The sequence below is a fragment of the Vulpes vulpes genome, chromosome 9, assembly GCF_048418805.1.
Source record: "Vulpes vulpes isolate BD-2025 chromosome 9, VulVul3, whole genome shotgun sequence".
Taxonomy (NCBI): Eukaryota; Metazoa; Chordata; class Mammalia; order Carnivora; family Canidae; genus Vulpes; species Vulpes vulpes.
The window spans coordinates 105,155,162-105,170,911 of record NC_132788.1 but is presented as its reverse complement, the minus strand read 5'-3'; the positions used below and the strand labels follow the sequence as shown (position 1 = coordinate 105,170,911).

The window sequence follows — 15,750 nt, the reverse complement described above, 5'->3', positions numbered from 1 at the left end:
TTTTGTTCAAGTCTCCTTTGAATAACTTAGGAGTACTTTTACTCAAGTGTTCCTTAAAGATTGTCCTTAAGACTTTCCACATTTTTGGAAAAAGTTTTTCCTGAGCATATTATGTTTCATTTTATTGCTATAAGTGGGGCCTTCTTTTCTAACTGGTGACTTTTGTCTGGATGTAGGCTACTGACCTGTGTGTTAATGCTATATCCCGTTATTTTACCAAATTCTCTTAAGTCTACACTGGTTTATCTATTGGTTTTCTTGAGTTTTCCAGAAATATAACCACATATCTGCAAACAGACATGGTTTTACCTCCCTTCTTTCAAATTCAGGTTTCTCAAAGTGATTCATCTCATTGCCTTAGCTAATCTTCTTATACCTTACTATGTCACAGGAGCAGGAGTGGGGCAATTTTGTCTTGTCCCCAACTTCAGTGGGAAAGCAAATTTCCATTAAGATGTTGGCTGAAGATAATTATCAATTCTTAGCATCTTTTAAAAATCTAGAATGCATGCTACATTCTAATTGCCCTTTCTGTGTTTGTGAGGATACCGTATGCCTTTTTTCCTCAGATGTTAATACAATAAATTGTATTGAACCATCCTTGCTTTCCTGGAATGAAACTCACTTGGTGGTGGTAGTGGTTGTTTTTAATGCACCATTGGTGTCTATTTCAGGAGGAAATTCTGGAGGAACTAGTAGGAGGTAGAGCTCACAGTGGGCAGCCATGGAGTTCTAGGGATCTCCTGAGACCAGTCAGGGAGGGCAGAGCAATGGTACAGGTGAGCTGGAAACTCTTGTATCTTACCCAGTGCGAGTGAAGTATCTGGGCAACAGGAAGGCAAGTGAAGACTGCTTAAATCCATCTTAGAGGGAATATTTCAATCCAAATATCCATCAATCTAGAACTAAGTTCGGTACATCCATACAGCTGAATACTCAGGAACCTCCTTACGTGCCGATATGGAACCACCTCCAATTATACCAAGTGAATGAAGTCGAAGGCAAATCAGTATCTTCACCACTTGTAAAAAAAAAAAAAAAAAAGCAGGAAAAAGGACATTGGAGTCAATTCACTTCTATAGTATATGCCTAAAATAGCAGACTAACTCCAAGGAGGAGTGGCTTCCAGGGACGGTAAAACTGGGTGGCTGGGGATGGTGAGGGAGTCTTCACTCTTCCCTGTTAGTGGTGTTTACTTACGAGCTCTGCCAAGGTCCTACCTATCCCCGAAAATAAACACGTTAAAACACCAACTCAGAGCTAAAAAATAAGATGAACCCAGGGGGCCGCACAATCCTCCTAGACTCCTGATCTCAGCGTGGGGTTGGGGGGTGGCAGGGAGCCACCCTCTAGCCTCTTCCTCACCCAGCCTCCTTGGCGGATGCCTAGGTGGGCCGGGCCCCAGACATCGTCATCGTGTTTGATTGCTCCATGGATACAATGGTCCGGAGAGTGCTGCACCGGGGCCGGGTGGAGCACAGGGCAGATGACTGTGAGTCGGCCATCCGCCAGCGCCTAGAGACCTACTACATGCTGTGTGAGCCAGTCCTGACCTTCTATCAGCAGAAGAACCTGCTCTGTAATGTAGGTACTTCCTGCTTGCCCCTCATCACCTGCCACCAACTCCCCATGGGAACAAGACAAGGGTGATGGCTTGGCCTACATCCTGGACCTCTCTGGGCCTGTTTCCCTACTGTGTACACTGGGAAATTCCATTTCTTCCACTGGGCAGTATAGGCACAGGCTGTGGCCTTCCCGCTAGGACATTTAAGGTCTAAACAGAAGGACTGTCTCCCAAACTGCAACATTAAAAACATTTGACTACATCTACAAAACCTAAGATTAGGACAACTGGTTAAGCATGGCTCAGCTCAAGTGCAGGGATATACATCCTCCAGGGGGAAAGCAGGGGTATCCTAATTCTTAAAGTGACCCATCTATGAAAACCTCGGGCTTGTCCCCATCTCTGCCTGAAGGCAGGAGTGTGAAATGAAGCTAAAATGAGGGTGTCCTATGGAACAAGCTTTAACCGATCAATGAGTTTGGGATAGGAGGGCAGGAGCCACAGGGGTTGGGAGGCAATCCCCCACACCTCCCGCCCCCCTGTGGCCCGCTCCAAGGGACAGTATCTGCACAGCTGGTGTGGCTGAGTGGCCAGCCCTTAGTGACCTGTAATACTGTGCTGCAGCCTTCCTGACCCACTTCCCTCTTCCCTCACCTTGTGTGACCCTGCCACCGCACTTCCCAAATCTTTGTCCGCACTTAGTAAGAGGCCCGCAAACCTGCTTCCCCCGCGTTGGAGGGCTGGACAGTGTCCGGGCTGTGACTCAGAACTGACCTTCTGCTCCCCCTCCTCTAGATCTTGGCAGAAGAAGCTCCAGAAAACATTTTTGCCAAGTGCTGCTCTGTCGTTGAAAGCCTGCAGTGACGGGAGGGGCTGGGGACTCTGTCTCCCCCCCCATCCCAGAACACACATAGGGCTCAGAAGGGGGACAGGCTTGTGAGGTAAGGTATGTAGGATGGCAGGCCAGGCATTAATCTGAGCTGACTCTCCAGGAGACCCCAAACCGAGCCCCTTTCTGGGCCATGGCACAACAGGGGTGGGCTGAGTGGGGGCCACCACCCACAGGAGCAGGTTCCTACAAGGCTAGAGAAAGCCTGGTGGGGCAGGGGGCTCTGAGCTGTTCTGGGCTCCTGCTTGGTGCTGCTTCAAATCTGAGAGCCCAGGATTCTCAAGTTGAAACCTGATCTGCATTAGTATTCAACTATAAACCCCAAAAGAACACTCCAGCCATACAGTAGGCCTCGAGATGAGCCCCTGGGTTCACTGTCTCCTGTCCTCACCCCTGAGAGGCCGTGGCCTCCCACCAAGCACGGATCTGGTGCCATTTCTTACCAGGCCTGGTTTCCACCTCGGGGCACACGGACAGAACAGGCCCCAGCCAGGTGCGTACCAAGAGCAGTCTGACTCCCGTGAGGCACACGGAGCCAAGTGTTTGCTGTGGTGGCAGGCTGCGTCCATGGAAACACCTGTCCCCAGGGACTCTCCTGGGTGTCTTGCTCCCCATGTTCCCAGAGGAGAAACATGGGATGGGGTTAAGACTACTCCCCCTGGGCTCAACCTGCTATTCCCCTTTCTGCGAGGCAACACCAGAACAGTCTTTGGGGGGCCCATACCCCCCATTCTTATTGGCCAACCCCTGTTCCTCTTCAGCTTGTTTCCTCTACGAACACAACTGCGGCCAGCACGCAGTTTTTAGACAAAAAGCACTTTATTTAACCAAAAAAAAGGGGGGGGGGGGTTAGGAAAGCACAATGCGCCTGCAGAAAACTATTTTTTCTTATAATTCTTTTTCTTAAAAAAAAAAAAAAAAAGGAAGGAAGGAAAGAAAAAACACAACACAAAGCTTGTAATTTCCAATCACCATTATCAGGCTTTTACAACATCTATAAAGAACAAACAAACATCTGCTTCAAAACTCTACAGGGGGCAGGGGAGAGGAGAGAGGAGGGAGGGGGGAAGAGGAGGAGAGACTGAGAGAAAGAGAGAGAAAGAGACGGCACCCAGCAGACACGGGGAGGTTTTGTTATCATTTATTTGTGAAGTTAAAAACGAGCGATAAAAAGTAAAAACTGCCATACAATTTGTTGTTTTGTTCTCAATTTGTCCTCTTGAACAGTTGAAACCCAAGACCAGTCCCGGGAGTGGGGGGCAGGAGGGGCTGCAGGGGAGCCGAGCGAGGCAGGGGGGAGGAGGAGGAGAGAGGAGGAGCAGAGGCCGAGGGGCTCGACTGGGGGGGAGGGGGGCCTGCAATAGCAACACCTGGTCCAAGGAATGTTCCAACTCTAACTAAAAAAAAAAAAAAAAGAAATAGCAAGAGTGACTTTTTTTCCTTTTTAAAAGTTTATTTTAAAAACATGAAGAGGGCCAAGGGTGGTAGGAAGAAAATGAATTGCTTTCCCCAGAAAGAGGCAGTTTCAGGAAGGGATAGAGATTTTTATATATATATATATAATTTTATAGGTTTTGTCTGCTTTTTGTGTTTTTTATATTTTAAATTTTTTTTCTTTTTTGGCAGAGATTTAATTCTATCTTCTATGGCTGGCTCAACATGAAGGATCCCAATTTTGAAAGAAAAAAGCATGAGACACACAGAATGAGCGAGAGAGTGAGAGCCCAGCATCGCCCAGGCCGTGACCTCCAAGCCACTCAGCAAGGGCTTCCCCAGCACCTCCCACAGCAGCTATCGCTCTCTCGCCAAACAAACGAGGAAAAAAAAAAAAAAAACAAAAAAAAAAAACAAAAAAAAAGCCCCCAAACAGAACAAAATGGAAAAAAAAAAAAATAAAAGATTTTCACAGATGAAGAAGTTCACATTCATTCGATTCATTGAGCCTGCGGAGAGGGAAGAGATAGGAATCGGTCACTACGGGGAGGGGAGGAGGGGGCGGGAGACGGGGGACGGCGGCAAGGAGGGGGCCAGGAAGCCCCTCTCCTGAGCCTGTGGCGAGCTCAGGCTGCAACCATGTGTTTGTAACTGTCTAGTCAAATGCTCCGGGGACCTCGGCTGAAGTCAGACTGGCTCCTTGATGGAGGAGGAGGAGAAAGAGTGACGTGAAGACCAGGAGGAGAGAAGCAGGGCCACAGAGGCAGAGCGGAAGAGAGGGAGAGAAGCGCGCTCAGGGTCAGGGAGGGAGGAGGGGTGCCCTCTGTCTTCAGGAAGGCAGGTGCTCCGGCGCATCACAACATGACAATCTCAGAGATCACGGTGTCCCCACAACACCCCTGTGAGGTAGGTTGGAAGGTGGCGGCGATCGTCATGCCCACTTCACAGACAAAACCGGGACACAGAGGCAGGCGCGATAGCGGAGGAGGCGGAGCCCAGGAGGGGAGGGAGGGGCCCTGGGGCGGGTCCCCTTGGCGAGCTCCCCCAAGGCCCACCAGAGCCAGGGCCGACCCACGCTGGGGCCGCCTGCAACACATAGTCACTCGGACACGGGGAAAAGATTGTGGGGTTAAAAATAAAAGAATGCAAAGAACAAAACCCAAAAAAGTAATGCAGAGAGGGGAAAACACATCCGTTTTCTTCCCAAGTGGCCAGATTTTGAGTGAGCGAGTTAGCGGCCAGGATGGCGACCAACCGTCTGTGCTGCCGGCCTGCCCCCCACCCCCAGGACTACCCACCAGTTCAACAGTTCCACCTTGTATTTGTTTCGCGCTTTCCCCCAGCATCGCGACAGCGTGACACAGGAACAAGCGGGCCGGCGCGGGGAGGCCTCTTCGTTTAACCTCTGGACCCAGCGCACACTTCCCCAGCTCGCGGGGACTCCCGGAGACCTCTGGCCACACGGCCCCCGCTGCAGGCATCAAGGACACACCCCGCAGGGGAAGGGATTTCCGGCGCTCCCCACTAAGGCAGGATGGACGGTGGCCGGGGGTTGGAAGGAGAAAGGAGGAGGAGGGGGGTGGCAATTTCCACTTGCCTGCTGCTGTCCCTGCTGTGTGGGAGGAGGCTGCGGGCCGCCGGGACCTGGAGTCTGGCCGTAGTAAGCGGCCTGCTGTCTGTAATACTCGGCCCAGGCGGCACTGTAGTCTGGCTGCGAGCCCGGGGGTGCTCCCGGACCCCCTCCGGTGGCCACTTGAGCTGCAGAGGGGCAGAGGGTGAGCGAGTGCAGCTGGGGGCTCGAGGGCCCAGCCCTGCCCCTACCGCGTGACCCCAGCGGCTCACCCTGCTTCTTGTAGTACTCCTCCCAGGCCTTCGTGTAGTCCTGCTGTGGGGGTGCTCCGGGCTGCTGGGGCTGCTGGCCTGAAGGGGGGAGGCATCAGGAGGTCAGAGGACGGCACAGGGAGGCGGCTGCCTCTCAGCAGCCTCTGGCAGACCAGAGCCCCGGCACTGGCCCGCACCCACTCATTGGATCTTTTTTCTTTTTTAAAAGATTTTATTTGACATATAGAAAAAGAAAGAGAGCTCACACACACACGCAAGTAGGGGGAGCGGCAGGCAGAGGGAGAAGCAGGCTCCCCGATGTGTAGCTTTGATACCAGGACCCTGGGATCACAACCCAAACTTCAGACGCTTAACTGACTGAGCCACCCAGGTGCCCCACACTCACCGATCTTTTTGTAATACTCTTCCCAAGCCTTCGTGTAGTCTGATTGGCCGGCAGGTGGGGGCTGAGGGGGCTCGCCCTGGGCAGGGGGTGCCGCAGGGGCTGGTGCAGGGCCCGGCACGGGGCCTGGGGGCTGCTGGTAGTAGTGTGAGTAGTAGGCGGCCCAGGCAGCGTTGGGGTCTGCAGCGGCTGCAGCTTTATCTGTAGGAGGGCAGGGGGCTGAAGGGCAGAACAGGGAGCCGGCCCTGCCCTCCCCACGGGGGCACCCAAGCCCTGTCCTGACCCTCAGCCAGGCAGCCTTACTTACTTGGGTCATGAGGAGCAGGTGGTTGCCACTGGGGATAGGTATTGCCCCAGCCCTGGGGTGGGTACTGGTGAGGAGGGGGGCCCCCCGCACTGCAGGACAAGAAAGGGAGGACAAGTGAGCCGGGGCTGCCCCTTCACAGGGGCAGGGAAGGCTAGTAGGAAGGGGCCCAGGCCAGCCCCCTGCTTGTACTCAGCCACAGGCCCTTTGCCCAGAAAAAAGTGAGAAGAACACAAACTCCATTGGCTTAAGGATGTGAGAGTCCCCCCAAATTCAACATACATGAGTTTGCTTATCAGGTGGAGAGACTAGAGTCAACACGTGTGACATCTTTTACAAATATGCATGAAACAGGAGGCTGGGCTGGATTGCCTCTTGGACCAGTGCAATCAGCACTTCTTGGTGGTGAATGAAAATGGGACCCGCTGCTCTTCTTGCCAGCACGGCAATCCCCATGTCCCAAATCCCAGGAAGCTGAGAGGAATACTCACTGTGGGGGAGCCCCAGGTGGCCCCTGATTGAAAGGCCCGGGGTTAAATGGCCCCATGGGGCCTGCAGGGCCTGGTCCCCCTGGGCCTGGTCCAACCGGGCAGAGGGGACCCTGGAGGAAGCAGAAGCAGACAAATTTAGTTCAGGAGTGGGAGGAGACAGGAGATGGGTCTAGGCTCCTAAAACCCTTCCCTGAGCCCACCTCAATCTTTTCCTCAATGAGCTGCTTGGCGTGGTCAATCTGCTGGGGTGAGCCCCGGATGATGAATAATTTGAAGTTGGGGTCCCCGTTGGGCGGCAGCTGCCGGGAGATCTCCACGAAGGCGCCTGTCTGCTGGTTTATGGCTTTCACATTCTCACCACCTATAGGAAGCCACAAGCAGTGAAGGGAAGGCAGGAGGAGTGGGCGGGTGAGGAGCAGTACGCACGCAGGGCCTACTCACCTCGGCCGATGACCAGCCCACACTTGTGGGTGGGGATGGAGAAGGTCATCTCTCCCCCAGGAGGGCCCCAGTTGCCCTGGCCCCTTCCTCGTCCCCGACCCCCCGGGGGCATGCCAGGACCCCCTGGAGGGCCTGGAGGACCACTCTGCAAGACAGGGAGGAAATGGAGTGTGAACACAGAAAGCTAGCCTGGCTCCTGGACTTCTCTAATAGGGAAGAGCCAGTCCCCTCTGTCCTCACCGGCAGCTCGCAGCATACCCCGAAGCCACCTACCCTGAGGCTCTGGAGGAGATCATTGATGATCCGAGCAGCATGCTCACACCGATCTGGGGGCCCCATTATGTGAGCTATCTTCTCAGGACCTGTCCCATCATCTGAAGCCAGCAACCAGAGAACAGAAAGAGGAGTTTTAAAGAAAAGCACAACACCAAACCCCCATAACACCGCCTCTGCGAGGTAGACACCATGCCAAGCCAGGTGTCAGAAATATCTCCGGCTCAAAGTGCCGCTCATCATCACACTCCATGTATTGAGTGGTGGTGGTGGGGGGGTGCGGGGGGGGGGGGGTGCGGGGAGGCCCGTGTTTCCAGAGAAGAAAACTCGACCAGCTAGGGCAAGGTGGCACCCCCGGAACAGATGCATTTTATGAAACTAAGGACGACAATAAACCTCAGAAAGGTCCTTCTTCCCCATGGGCCTGCCACTTCCGAGACCCTCACTGAGGCCTGGCAGTAGCCCAGAGTTGGGACAGAGTGATTTGATCCAGTCCAGGGTGCCCCATCAGGATGGGCCATTTGGTGGGGGAAACAGAACAGATTTGATGACAGGAAGAGCTTTCCTTTAAAGTCAGGAAGTCTGCCCTCCACCACCTCTCACATTTGGCTTTCCCCTCGGGGAGGGAAACAAGGCCCATTCTGCTGGCTAGGAGTAACGATGGCACCACAAAGAGGCTCAACGGGCTCACCACGGTGCCAGGCTATCTGCAGTGGACCCTCAGTCATCCTGAGGACAGAAGTGTAGACACAGCCACCCCCCCGCCCCAGCTAGTCTTTTCGGCCAGGCCCCTGACCTTGCTTAAACTGTATCCGCACACCAGCGTCATTCTGGATCTTCTTGATCATCTCTCCGCTCCGGCCAATGACCACCCCGACAGAATGCCTGGGCACTGGCACCTGACGGAGGGACGGATGTGGGGGGTGGTCAGCCGAGTCCTGTCCCTGTGGCTCTGGTGCCCTCTGCCCACCAGAGCGGGAGTCACGCCCAGTCCATGGCACTCCACTACTGCGGGAGGCCCACACTCACATCAATGCCCCCGCCAATCCGGGATCCATACTCGTTCCGGTCCCCAAAGCCACCCTGGTCACGCTCCCGCAGGATGTCCATCACCATCTCACAGGCTTGCTGCAAACACACAGGGCACGCCCTCCAACACCATTCCCCTAGCCTCCCATGACCCAAGGCCTCATGGACCTACGCTGAGCCCACCCAGGGCCTGCTAAAATTTTGACCTGCCGTCCCGAGAGGGAGGGATGGCCAGCATCCCCATTTTCCAGATAAAAAAACGAAAGATCAAAACTTAGGTCTCTTTCCCATGTCCAGTGCTGGGAGAGCTCAGAATGAGAGTGAGAGTCCTGCACAGACTTCAAATCAGTGCTCTTGAAAACCTCTCCCCTTTCCCTCAAATGTCCAGCTCTGTCCGCTGCTCACTTCCCCTAGATACCCCGTCACCCCCAGCGTTCTCACCTGCACTTTGTAAGGATCCCCGATGATGCGGAGAGGCTTGTCCACATTCGTATTCTGGGAGCCATCCTGAATTAAAATCATCTTCACTCCAGCTCGCTCCTTTACAATCAATGCGGACAGTCAGTGTCGGGCTTTCAAAGAACTTTCTGGGGCTAGTGCACGCGGGGGGGGGGGGGGGGGGGGGGGCAGGTGTGATCGCAAAGGGTAAGAGGCTCTGGCACAGCAGTCGGTGGGGTGTGCACACACACAGATGCACGAAGGAGACTTTCTGGGGACCGGAGGAGCTTCTGTCCTCCATCCCACCCCTCACCTGCAGCTGTTTAATTGTCTCCCCGCCTTTGCCGATGACCAGGCCGGCCTTCCCTGCGGGGATCATGATCTCCTGCACAGTGCCATTCTGGCCCCCATTGGCATTGTCGTGGAACTGTCCTGGGGGGCCCCCACGACCCCGAGAGACAATGTCATCCAGCATCATCTTTGCTTTCCTGGGAAGGGGAAGAGCGAGTTCAAACACTTGAAAGAGTACAGGTCTGACAGCCCCATCCAGCTCAGAGGAAAGAAGGTGACTCCAACATGCGCGTGTGACAGATGACGAGGAAGAGGGTCCGTCCCTGGGGATGGGGCTATTCAGGTGGTTTTCCCAGATCTTCGGAGTCAGGGCAATCAAAGCATCAGTACAGCCCCCTGGAGAGGACAAGGGTTGAGGGACACGGGGGAGTTGCCCCCAACTTTCCAAAGGATGGAAAGAGCTTCTGCTGGCTCCCCTCATCACAATGACAGGCTCCACCAGGGACTTACTGGACAGATTCTGGGGCTCCCGTCAAGGACACGCTGCGCTCGGGCAGGCCACCGCTGTCTGTAGAGGAGAGAGAGGGTCGATGCCTCCCCAGGTCCGTTTGTTGACACTGGAGAAAGGCTTTCCATGGAGACGGGGAAACTTGCACAACAACGGCTATATCTGCCACCATTAGCAGCCCGACATATCACGGCTAACACCTGGGAAGCTGCGAGACCAAGGCTGGGAAGCCTAAAGGCCAGTCAAGGAGGTGGAACTTTTGGGCAAAAAGAGGAACTGGAAGGTAAGTTCCCAAACCTAGTCCATTCCTGCCATCACCGACGATCACACACATCCTCTCCATGGTCTACAGACCCCACTGTGTTAGAACAAGTCCCCAGAAACCCCTGGATGACAGACACGTGCAGCTGAGTAGCCAGACTCGGATTCAAACCTGGACCTGGTCTCAAAGCCACTCCTTTGAATGCATCTCCCTGCCTCACACATTCCCACTGGTTTCCCAGTAGGTGTTTACCTCAGATAGGGACTCAACAGTTTAGAGCAAGATCTAGAACAAAATTTTGGATACTCAACCTTCAATCTTCCACCTTGGCCTCCCTGCCAACTGTAAAGTGCTACACTGCAGGGCACCACGCTGTACTAGTTAAGATCCTGTCCTGAGCCTGGCACGTAGAAAGCACTCCATAAACACCAATCTATCTCACTTCTATCCAGTCAGGTGATTGTTTTAAAAAAGTGCAAGGAACCCAGCCCGGCCCTGTGACCATTTTGACACAAATCTGGCTCTCATACCTGGAGAGATCTGGACTTTGCAGCCTGAATCCTGCTGGATTTTGTTAATCTGTTCACCTCCTCTGCCAATGACTAGATGGAGAAAAAGGGAAAAAGCAGAGATTGATGAGGGCACCCCAGCACTAAAAAGACTATGTAGCAGCAGGCAGGGGTTCCTGGCTCTGCTGAGAGCTCCACCAGGCCCCCAGCCCAAAGACGACAGGTGAGAGGAAAGTACAGGAGGCCCTCTCACACCAAAAGCTTCTGGGCCAGCAGGGGCTCCCAAGACACTGTCCCTGAGAGGCAGGAAAATGGGCACCCCACAGTGACCCACACTCACTTAGTCCCACCATGCCGTCTGGGACCCTATACTCTTCTGTCATTGAAGTCCTATAAGAAAAAACAACAAAAGCCAGTCTCAGGTGAGAAGAAAGAGACAGAAGGGTCTCTAGAAAAGACCCCTTGAAGCCACCGCTCCTCACCTGTGGGGTCTTTGGCGCTACTGGCCTCTGCTCCTACTTCCCACCACATCTGGACCAAGACCCCACAGGACTAAGCAGAGTCTGACAAGAGCACACAGCTTCCTGTCCCCAAGGCAAGCCACTCAACCTCTCAAGGCCCATTTCCCCATTTAGGCCACAGGACACTTGGCTGGGGTCACTGTGCCCCCAAACTAGTGCTGCCCCACTGACTCAGGGCAAGAGCAAATGCTTGGACGCTTAGACAGAATTCTGACAGTCGTTTCAGGTCTCTTCAGAAAAAAATAAAATAAAATAAAAGGGTTGGTATCTTTTCCCTATCCTCTCCCTAAAAAATCAATTTCATCATATTTCATATACACAGAAAAAGAAATAACACGGTCCTTCAGGAAACATTCTACATCAGATTCACTGAAGTCACCGGGGGTGAGGTGGGGTGGAGGGGGTGGGGGTGGTGCGCAAATAGGAAAAAACCACAGGCCCCACCAGCTCTTGGGGAACAAGCATTTGCAGAAGGCAGAGGAGAAACCCATAGCTGGTCCTCAGGCCTCCTGCTAAGTGTCCCACCACAGCACAGGCAGCAATAGGGCACAAAGACTGCCCCTATACTTCCTGGGCTTCTCTGGGGCCAAGGAAGCAGCCACAGACACAGCTCTCCTAAGTCAGCAAGAAAGGCCAGCGATAGCTGACAGACAAGGAAATATGCGCTCTCCAAATCACAGCTTACCTGGGGGGAGGATGGATGGGTCCAAGTTGAGAACTGATGGCTGCAGAGAGAAAATTCAAAGCAATGATTGGCTTGGCTCCTGTTTGGGCCCCTGAACACTACTGGCCCCCAAGTACTCCTGTCCGCACGAGGAGTGGCTAGCACTTACTACAGGCTGAGCCTTCCTGAGCACATCTCACATCAGCACACGCACCAACCATCTCTGCCTCAATCTCCAGGGGCTCTGAGACCCCTAGAGCTCACAGACCCCAGATGATAAGCACCTAGAGCCTCCATGGACAGGTGCCACCTCCTCAGAGTTTCTAGCTCCCAAATCCTAAAAACCTTTAAAGACCCTGAAGCTGCCCTCTGCCTGCATCATCCAATGGACTTACAGTCTCCCTGGGAAGCCAGTTTCTTGCTCTCCGGTTGGTCTGTGAAAGAGAGAGGATGTCAGATGCTACACCCACCCACCCACAGCTGCCTCAAATCTGATGCTGGTGCCACATGGCCTGGCAAACAGCCTCCCTCCCCCACCCCCCACACCAAAGCCAAGACAGGAGAGTAGCAGGGACCAACCAGGACGGAGGCCAGACTTCCACCAGTCCTACCATCAGCACTTAGAGTAAAAAAAAAAGTCCTTTATAACAGGAACAATGATGGCAGCACTCAAGTCCACGGGCAGGGAGGGACGGCGGGGGGGAAAGTCCGGTTTTGGCTGATCCCCCACGCTGATCATTTTGGCTACTGTGGGTAGCGCTGCACGCCCTAGGGCCAGCCAAGCTGCACTAATGTGGGGCTTGGATAAAACCATGAGCATTTCCCAAGCCAACCAGAAGGGGAGGAACAATCTTGACAACTTACAACTTGGACCCGGTCACAATCAATCTGCTCCTCTCAGCCACCTGATACCCCAGGATGGCAGCCCGAACAAGAAGAATGAACAAAGCTGGGGCTGCTGAGGTTTTAAAAGACCAAATGGCAGTGGGCTTCCCCCGACTCTGCATCACGTTCAGACAAAGGCACCTCGCTCTACCCCCGGCCTTCCTCCCAGCAGGTAGGTAGTTACCTCCATCTTCTAACTGCCTCTTCTGGCCCCCAAAACCAAAATCAGGAGTGCTGTTGTTCACTGTGGTAGCAGCGTCGCCTCCAATTTTGGCTGCGATCTAGAAACAAAATCGTAAGCACAGAAGGTTACCACCACAATGAACTGGTGCTCAGACGAACTTCTCAGAACCTACCCGAGGGCCTCAGCATACAAGAGTCATCCAGGAATTTCAAAATTCCCTTTCTAGATGGGATTCGTGCCCTCGTCGTGTGCAACTGCTCTGCTCTCGGGAGGACCCTCAGGTTGCCTCCACGAGGGAAGCAGAAGTGTGACTGTGGCCCAGCTCTCCTGGGATGGTGGAGACCACAACTTTCCTTGATCTGTCTCCCCCTCAAAATCTTTGCGTTCGTTGAACAGCTTTTAGAGAAGCGTCTGCTTAAAGGCATTTAAAATCTTCATTCCACCAAATCCAAAGACCCTTTCTGAAAACACACATTACACGCCAGACACGTGAGGAATGACTTCAAATAATCCCAATGCAACAAAATTTAAGACCAGAGTCCACGTGTGAAACTATCACACTGTGGTTTTCCAAAGAAACACAAACCAGAAGTTAAGGATCTTATCTTCCCACCTCTCTTAATTTTTTCTTTTCTTTTTCTTTTTTTTTTTTCTTTAAACACTTTGGGCCAAAGCTCTCAGGATGAGGCTTTTCCCCAGCCCAACAAAGAGCATCAGCTCGCCTAGTGACGACCGCTTCTCCCTCAAGGCAGTTTGGTGGGCAACAAGACCAAGTGCACAGCAGAGGCTGATCCCGCGCCCCAGGTGAGAAAGCCATAGACCACACTGGGCGGGGAATAGGGCGTTCACCTAACGGGACCTCCCACTCTGCCCCGGAGGCACTGGAACCACCCCGGGAAAGCCTCCGACGGGAACGCACTCAGTCGGCTCCCGGCCCGTCCGCTGCCCGGGAGGACAGCAAAGTTCTCCGGTTCTCCAGGCCTCCTCCCCTCCAGGGCGTGCGGAGGCCGCAGATGGAGCTGGGGAGGTCAGTCACAGCAGCATGTGACACCTCCATGTTACCATCACGCCTCAAAACACAGTAGTGGGACCCTCCCCTCCTTCCCAGACAGACAGACCACGCTTCCAAGCCACCGGAAGCATCAGAAAGGAGCCAGACCCGGTGCCCAGCCTCCCCGTTTCGCCCAAGTGCTCGGCCACTCTGGTGGCAAGGGGCCCCCTTCCCAGGCTCGGGAGGAAGGGCTGTTTCATCCCCAAGTCCTTTCTTCCCGGGGAACGGGCGAAGACGCGGCTGGGCCGGAGGCAAACAGCTCTCTGCCCCGCTGGGGAGGCGAGCGCCAAGCAAGACCCTCCCCGCCGAAGCCGGGCACTCCGCGTCCGGGACAGGAAAGCGTGCCCTCGGGCGTCCTAAGTGGGCCCCCCAGAGTGAGTCCCAGCCCTCCGGGGCCCCCTCGCACGCCCCTTCCCCCTGCAGGGGGTCACCCGCCGGGGGCCCACCGGGGACACCCTGGAAGGCCCAAGCCCCCGCCCACCGCCCCCACGTGACCCCGCCGCGGCCTCGGCCCCCCCCCCCGCGACCCCGCGCGCGCGCGTGACCCCGCCCCCTCCCCCGCCCGCGCGCGCCCCTCAGGCCCGCGGCCTCCTCACCTGGCGGGCCCGCTGCACGGCGTCGGCGAAGGCGTCCTTGCGGATCCCCGGGCCTCCCCCGCCGGGCGGCTGGGAGGGACCCCCGGCCGACCCCCCGCCCGGGCCGCCGCCGCCGGGGCCGCCGCCGCCCCGGTCCCCCGCGCCCGGCGGGCCCGGCGGAGGGCCTCCCCCGGCGCCCCCGGCGCCCCCGGCTCCCCCGCCGCCGCCAGCGGGCGGCGGCGGCCCGGGCGGGGGTCCTCCCGTGCTGTAGTCCGACATGGCGCGGCGGGGCCGGGCCTGGCGCGGAGGCTGAAGCTGAGGAGGAGGCGGCGGCGGCGGCGGCTCAACGCGGGAACAAGGCCTCGCTCCACACGGCCGCGGAGCACTCTGGGAACCCAGCGGCTGGGAAGACGACGAGGGGGGAGAGGGACGCCCCCTCCCGCCGCCGGCGTGACGGACGGCGCAGCCAGGCCAATGGGAGGCGGCCGCCTCTCCGGGAACACCAATCGCGGGCTCCGGACGCGGGCAGCCAATCGGAGGGCCGCGAGGGGCAGTGGGCGGGAGGCGCCGCGTGACCGACAGCTCTCGGAGGCAGTGGGCTGCGCGCTGCCGGTGCCGGGCGGGCAAATCGAGGCGACCCGAGAGGGCAGGAGGCCCAATGGAGCGGGGGTCCAGAACTACGGGGCGACTTCAGGACCGGATTGACGGCTCCAGGGAGTCAAGTGGACAGGAAGGAGGGGCCTGGCGAAAGGCTCCTTTGAACAGGCTGGGCGGGCGCCAGGTGAGATAATCGTGCACGCGAGCCAATGAGTCCGCGCGGGGGGCGGTTCTTGTGAAGATTGGCAGTCGGCTTAGCCCAATCCCTGACGAGCCCTGGGTGACGCGCTCAGGTTTGGACGGGATTGCTTCCCCTGTTAACCAGAATCCTTTTCCAGCCTTGATCTCTAGGCCAATGGCCGGGCGGTGGGGGCGGGTGCAAGGTGACGGACAGCGCGCCGGACAAATGGCGGTGGAGGAAGTCTAGGGGCCCTGTTTTGGTGGGAGCCAGTGGAAGCGGAGCTGCATTGGGGCGGAGCCGGCCGCCGGACGACGAGAGGGGATTAGCCGTCGTGGGAGTGAGTGGCAGTCGACGTGGGCAGCGCCGACCGGCTGCCCGGAATTCGGGCCTGACGTCTGGGTTAGCGCCCCAGGAGCCTGGCGGGGTAGGCCGAGC

At 55.9% G+C, this 15,750-nt stretch overlaps 1 protein-coding gene across 2 annotated transcripts; it reads right to left on the bottom strand.

Annotated features, from left to right (window-relative positions):
- Positions 1 to 3,578: 3,578 nt before the first annotated feature.
- Positions 3,579 to 15,099, bottom strand: KHSRP (KH-type splicing regulatory protein). 2 transcript variants are annotated; one of them, XM_072721640.1, is made up of 20 exons: positions 14,559 to 14,924; positions 12,912 to 13,008; positions 12,238 to 12,276; positions 11,864 to 11,903; positions 10,998 to 11,047; positions 10,679 to 10,750; positions 9,889 to 9,946; positions 9,401 to 9,575; positions 9,091 to 9,189; positions 8,650 to 8,748; positions 8,417 to 8,519; positions 7,621 to 7,721; positions 7,348 to 7,492; positions 7,107 to 7,267; positions 6,907 to 7,016; positions 6,419 to 6,507; positions 6,115 to 6,312; positions 5,730 to 5,807; positions 5,485 to 5,645; positions 3,579 to 4,396 (listed from the first exon to the last, which is right to left on the bottom strand). In XM_072721640.1, exons 1-20 carry the CDS (start codon positions 14,814 to 14,816, stop codon positions 4,388 to 4,390), a joined length of 2,142 nt encoding a protein of 713 aa, XP_072577741.1. In that variant the 5' UTR covers positions 14,817 to 14,924; the 3' UTR covers positions 3,579 to 4,387. The 2 variants fall into 2 exon arrangements, with proteins under 2 accessions (XP_072577741.1, XP_072577742.1); XM_072721641.1 differs by lacking the exon at positions 3,579 to 4,396 and having other exon boundaries at positions 4,461 to 5,645; positions 14,559 to 15,099.
- Between the last annotated feature and the right edge of the window lie 651 nt (positions 15,100 to 15,750).

What these genes read in the sequence shown, in the direction of transcription:
- KHSRP (XM_072721641.1), bottom strand. Translation starts at nt 14,816, where the DNA reads ATGTCGGACTACAGCACGGGAGGACCCCCGCCCGGGCCGCCGCCGCCC. An exon ending in CCACCTGGGGCTCCCCCACA is followed by an intron (nt 6,508 to 6,906) that starts GTGAGTATTCCT and finishes CTTGTCCTGCAG; the next exon opens with TGCGGGGGGCCCCCCTCCTC. An exon ending in GGAGTACTACAAGAAGCAGG is followed by an intron (nt 5,646 to 5,729) that starts GTGAGCCGCTGG and finishes GCCCCTCTGCAG; the next exon opens with CTCAAGTGGCCACCGGAGGG.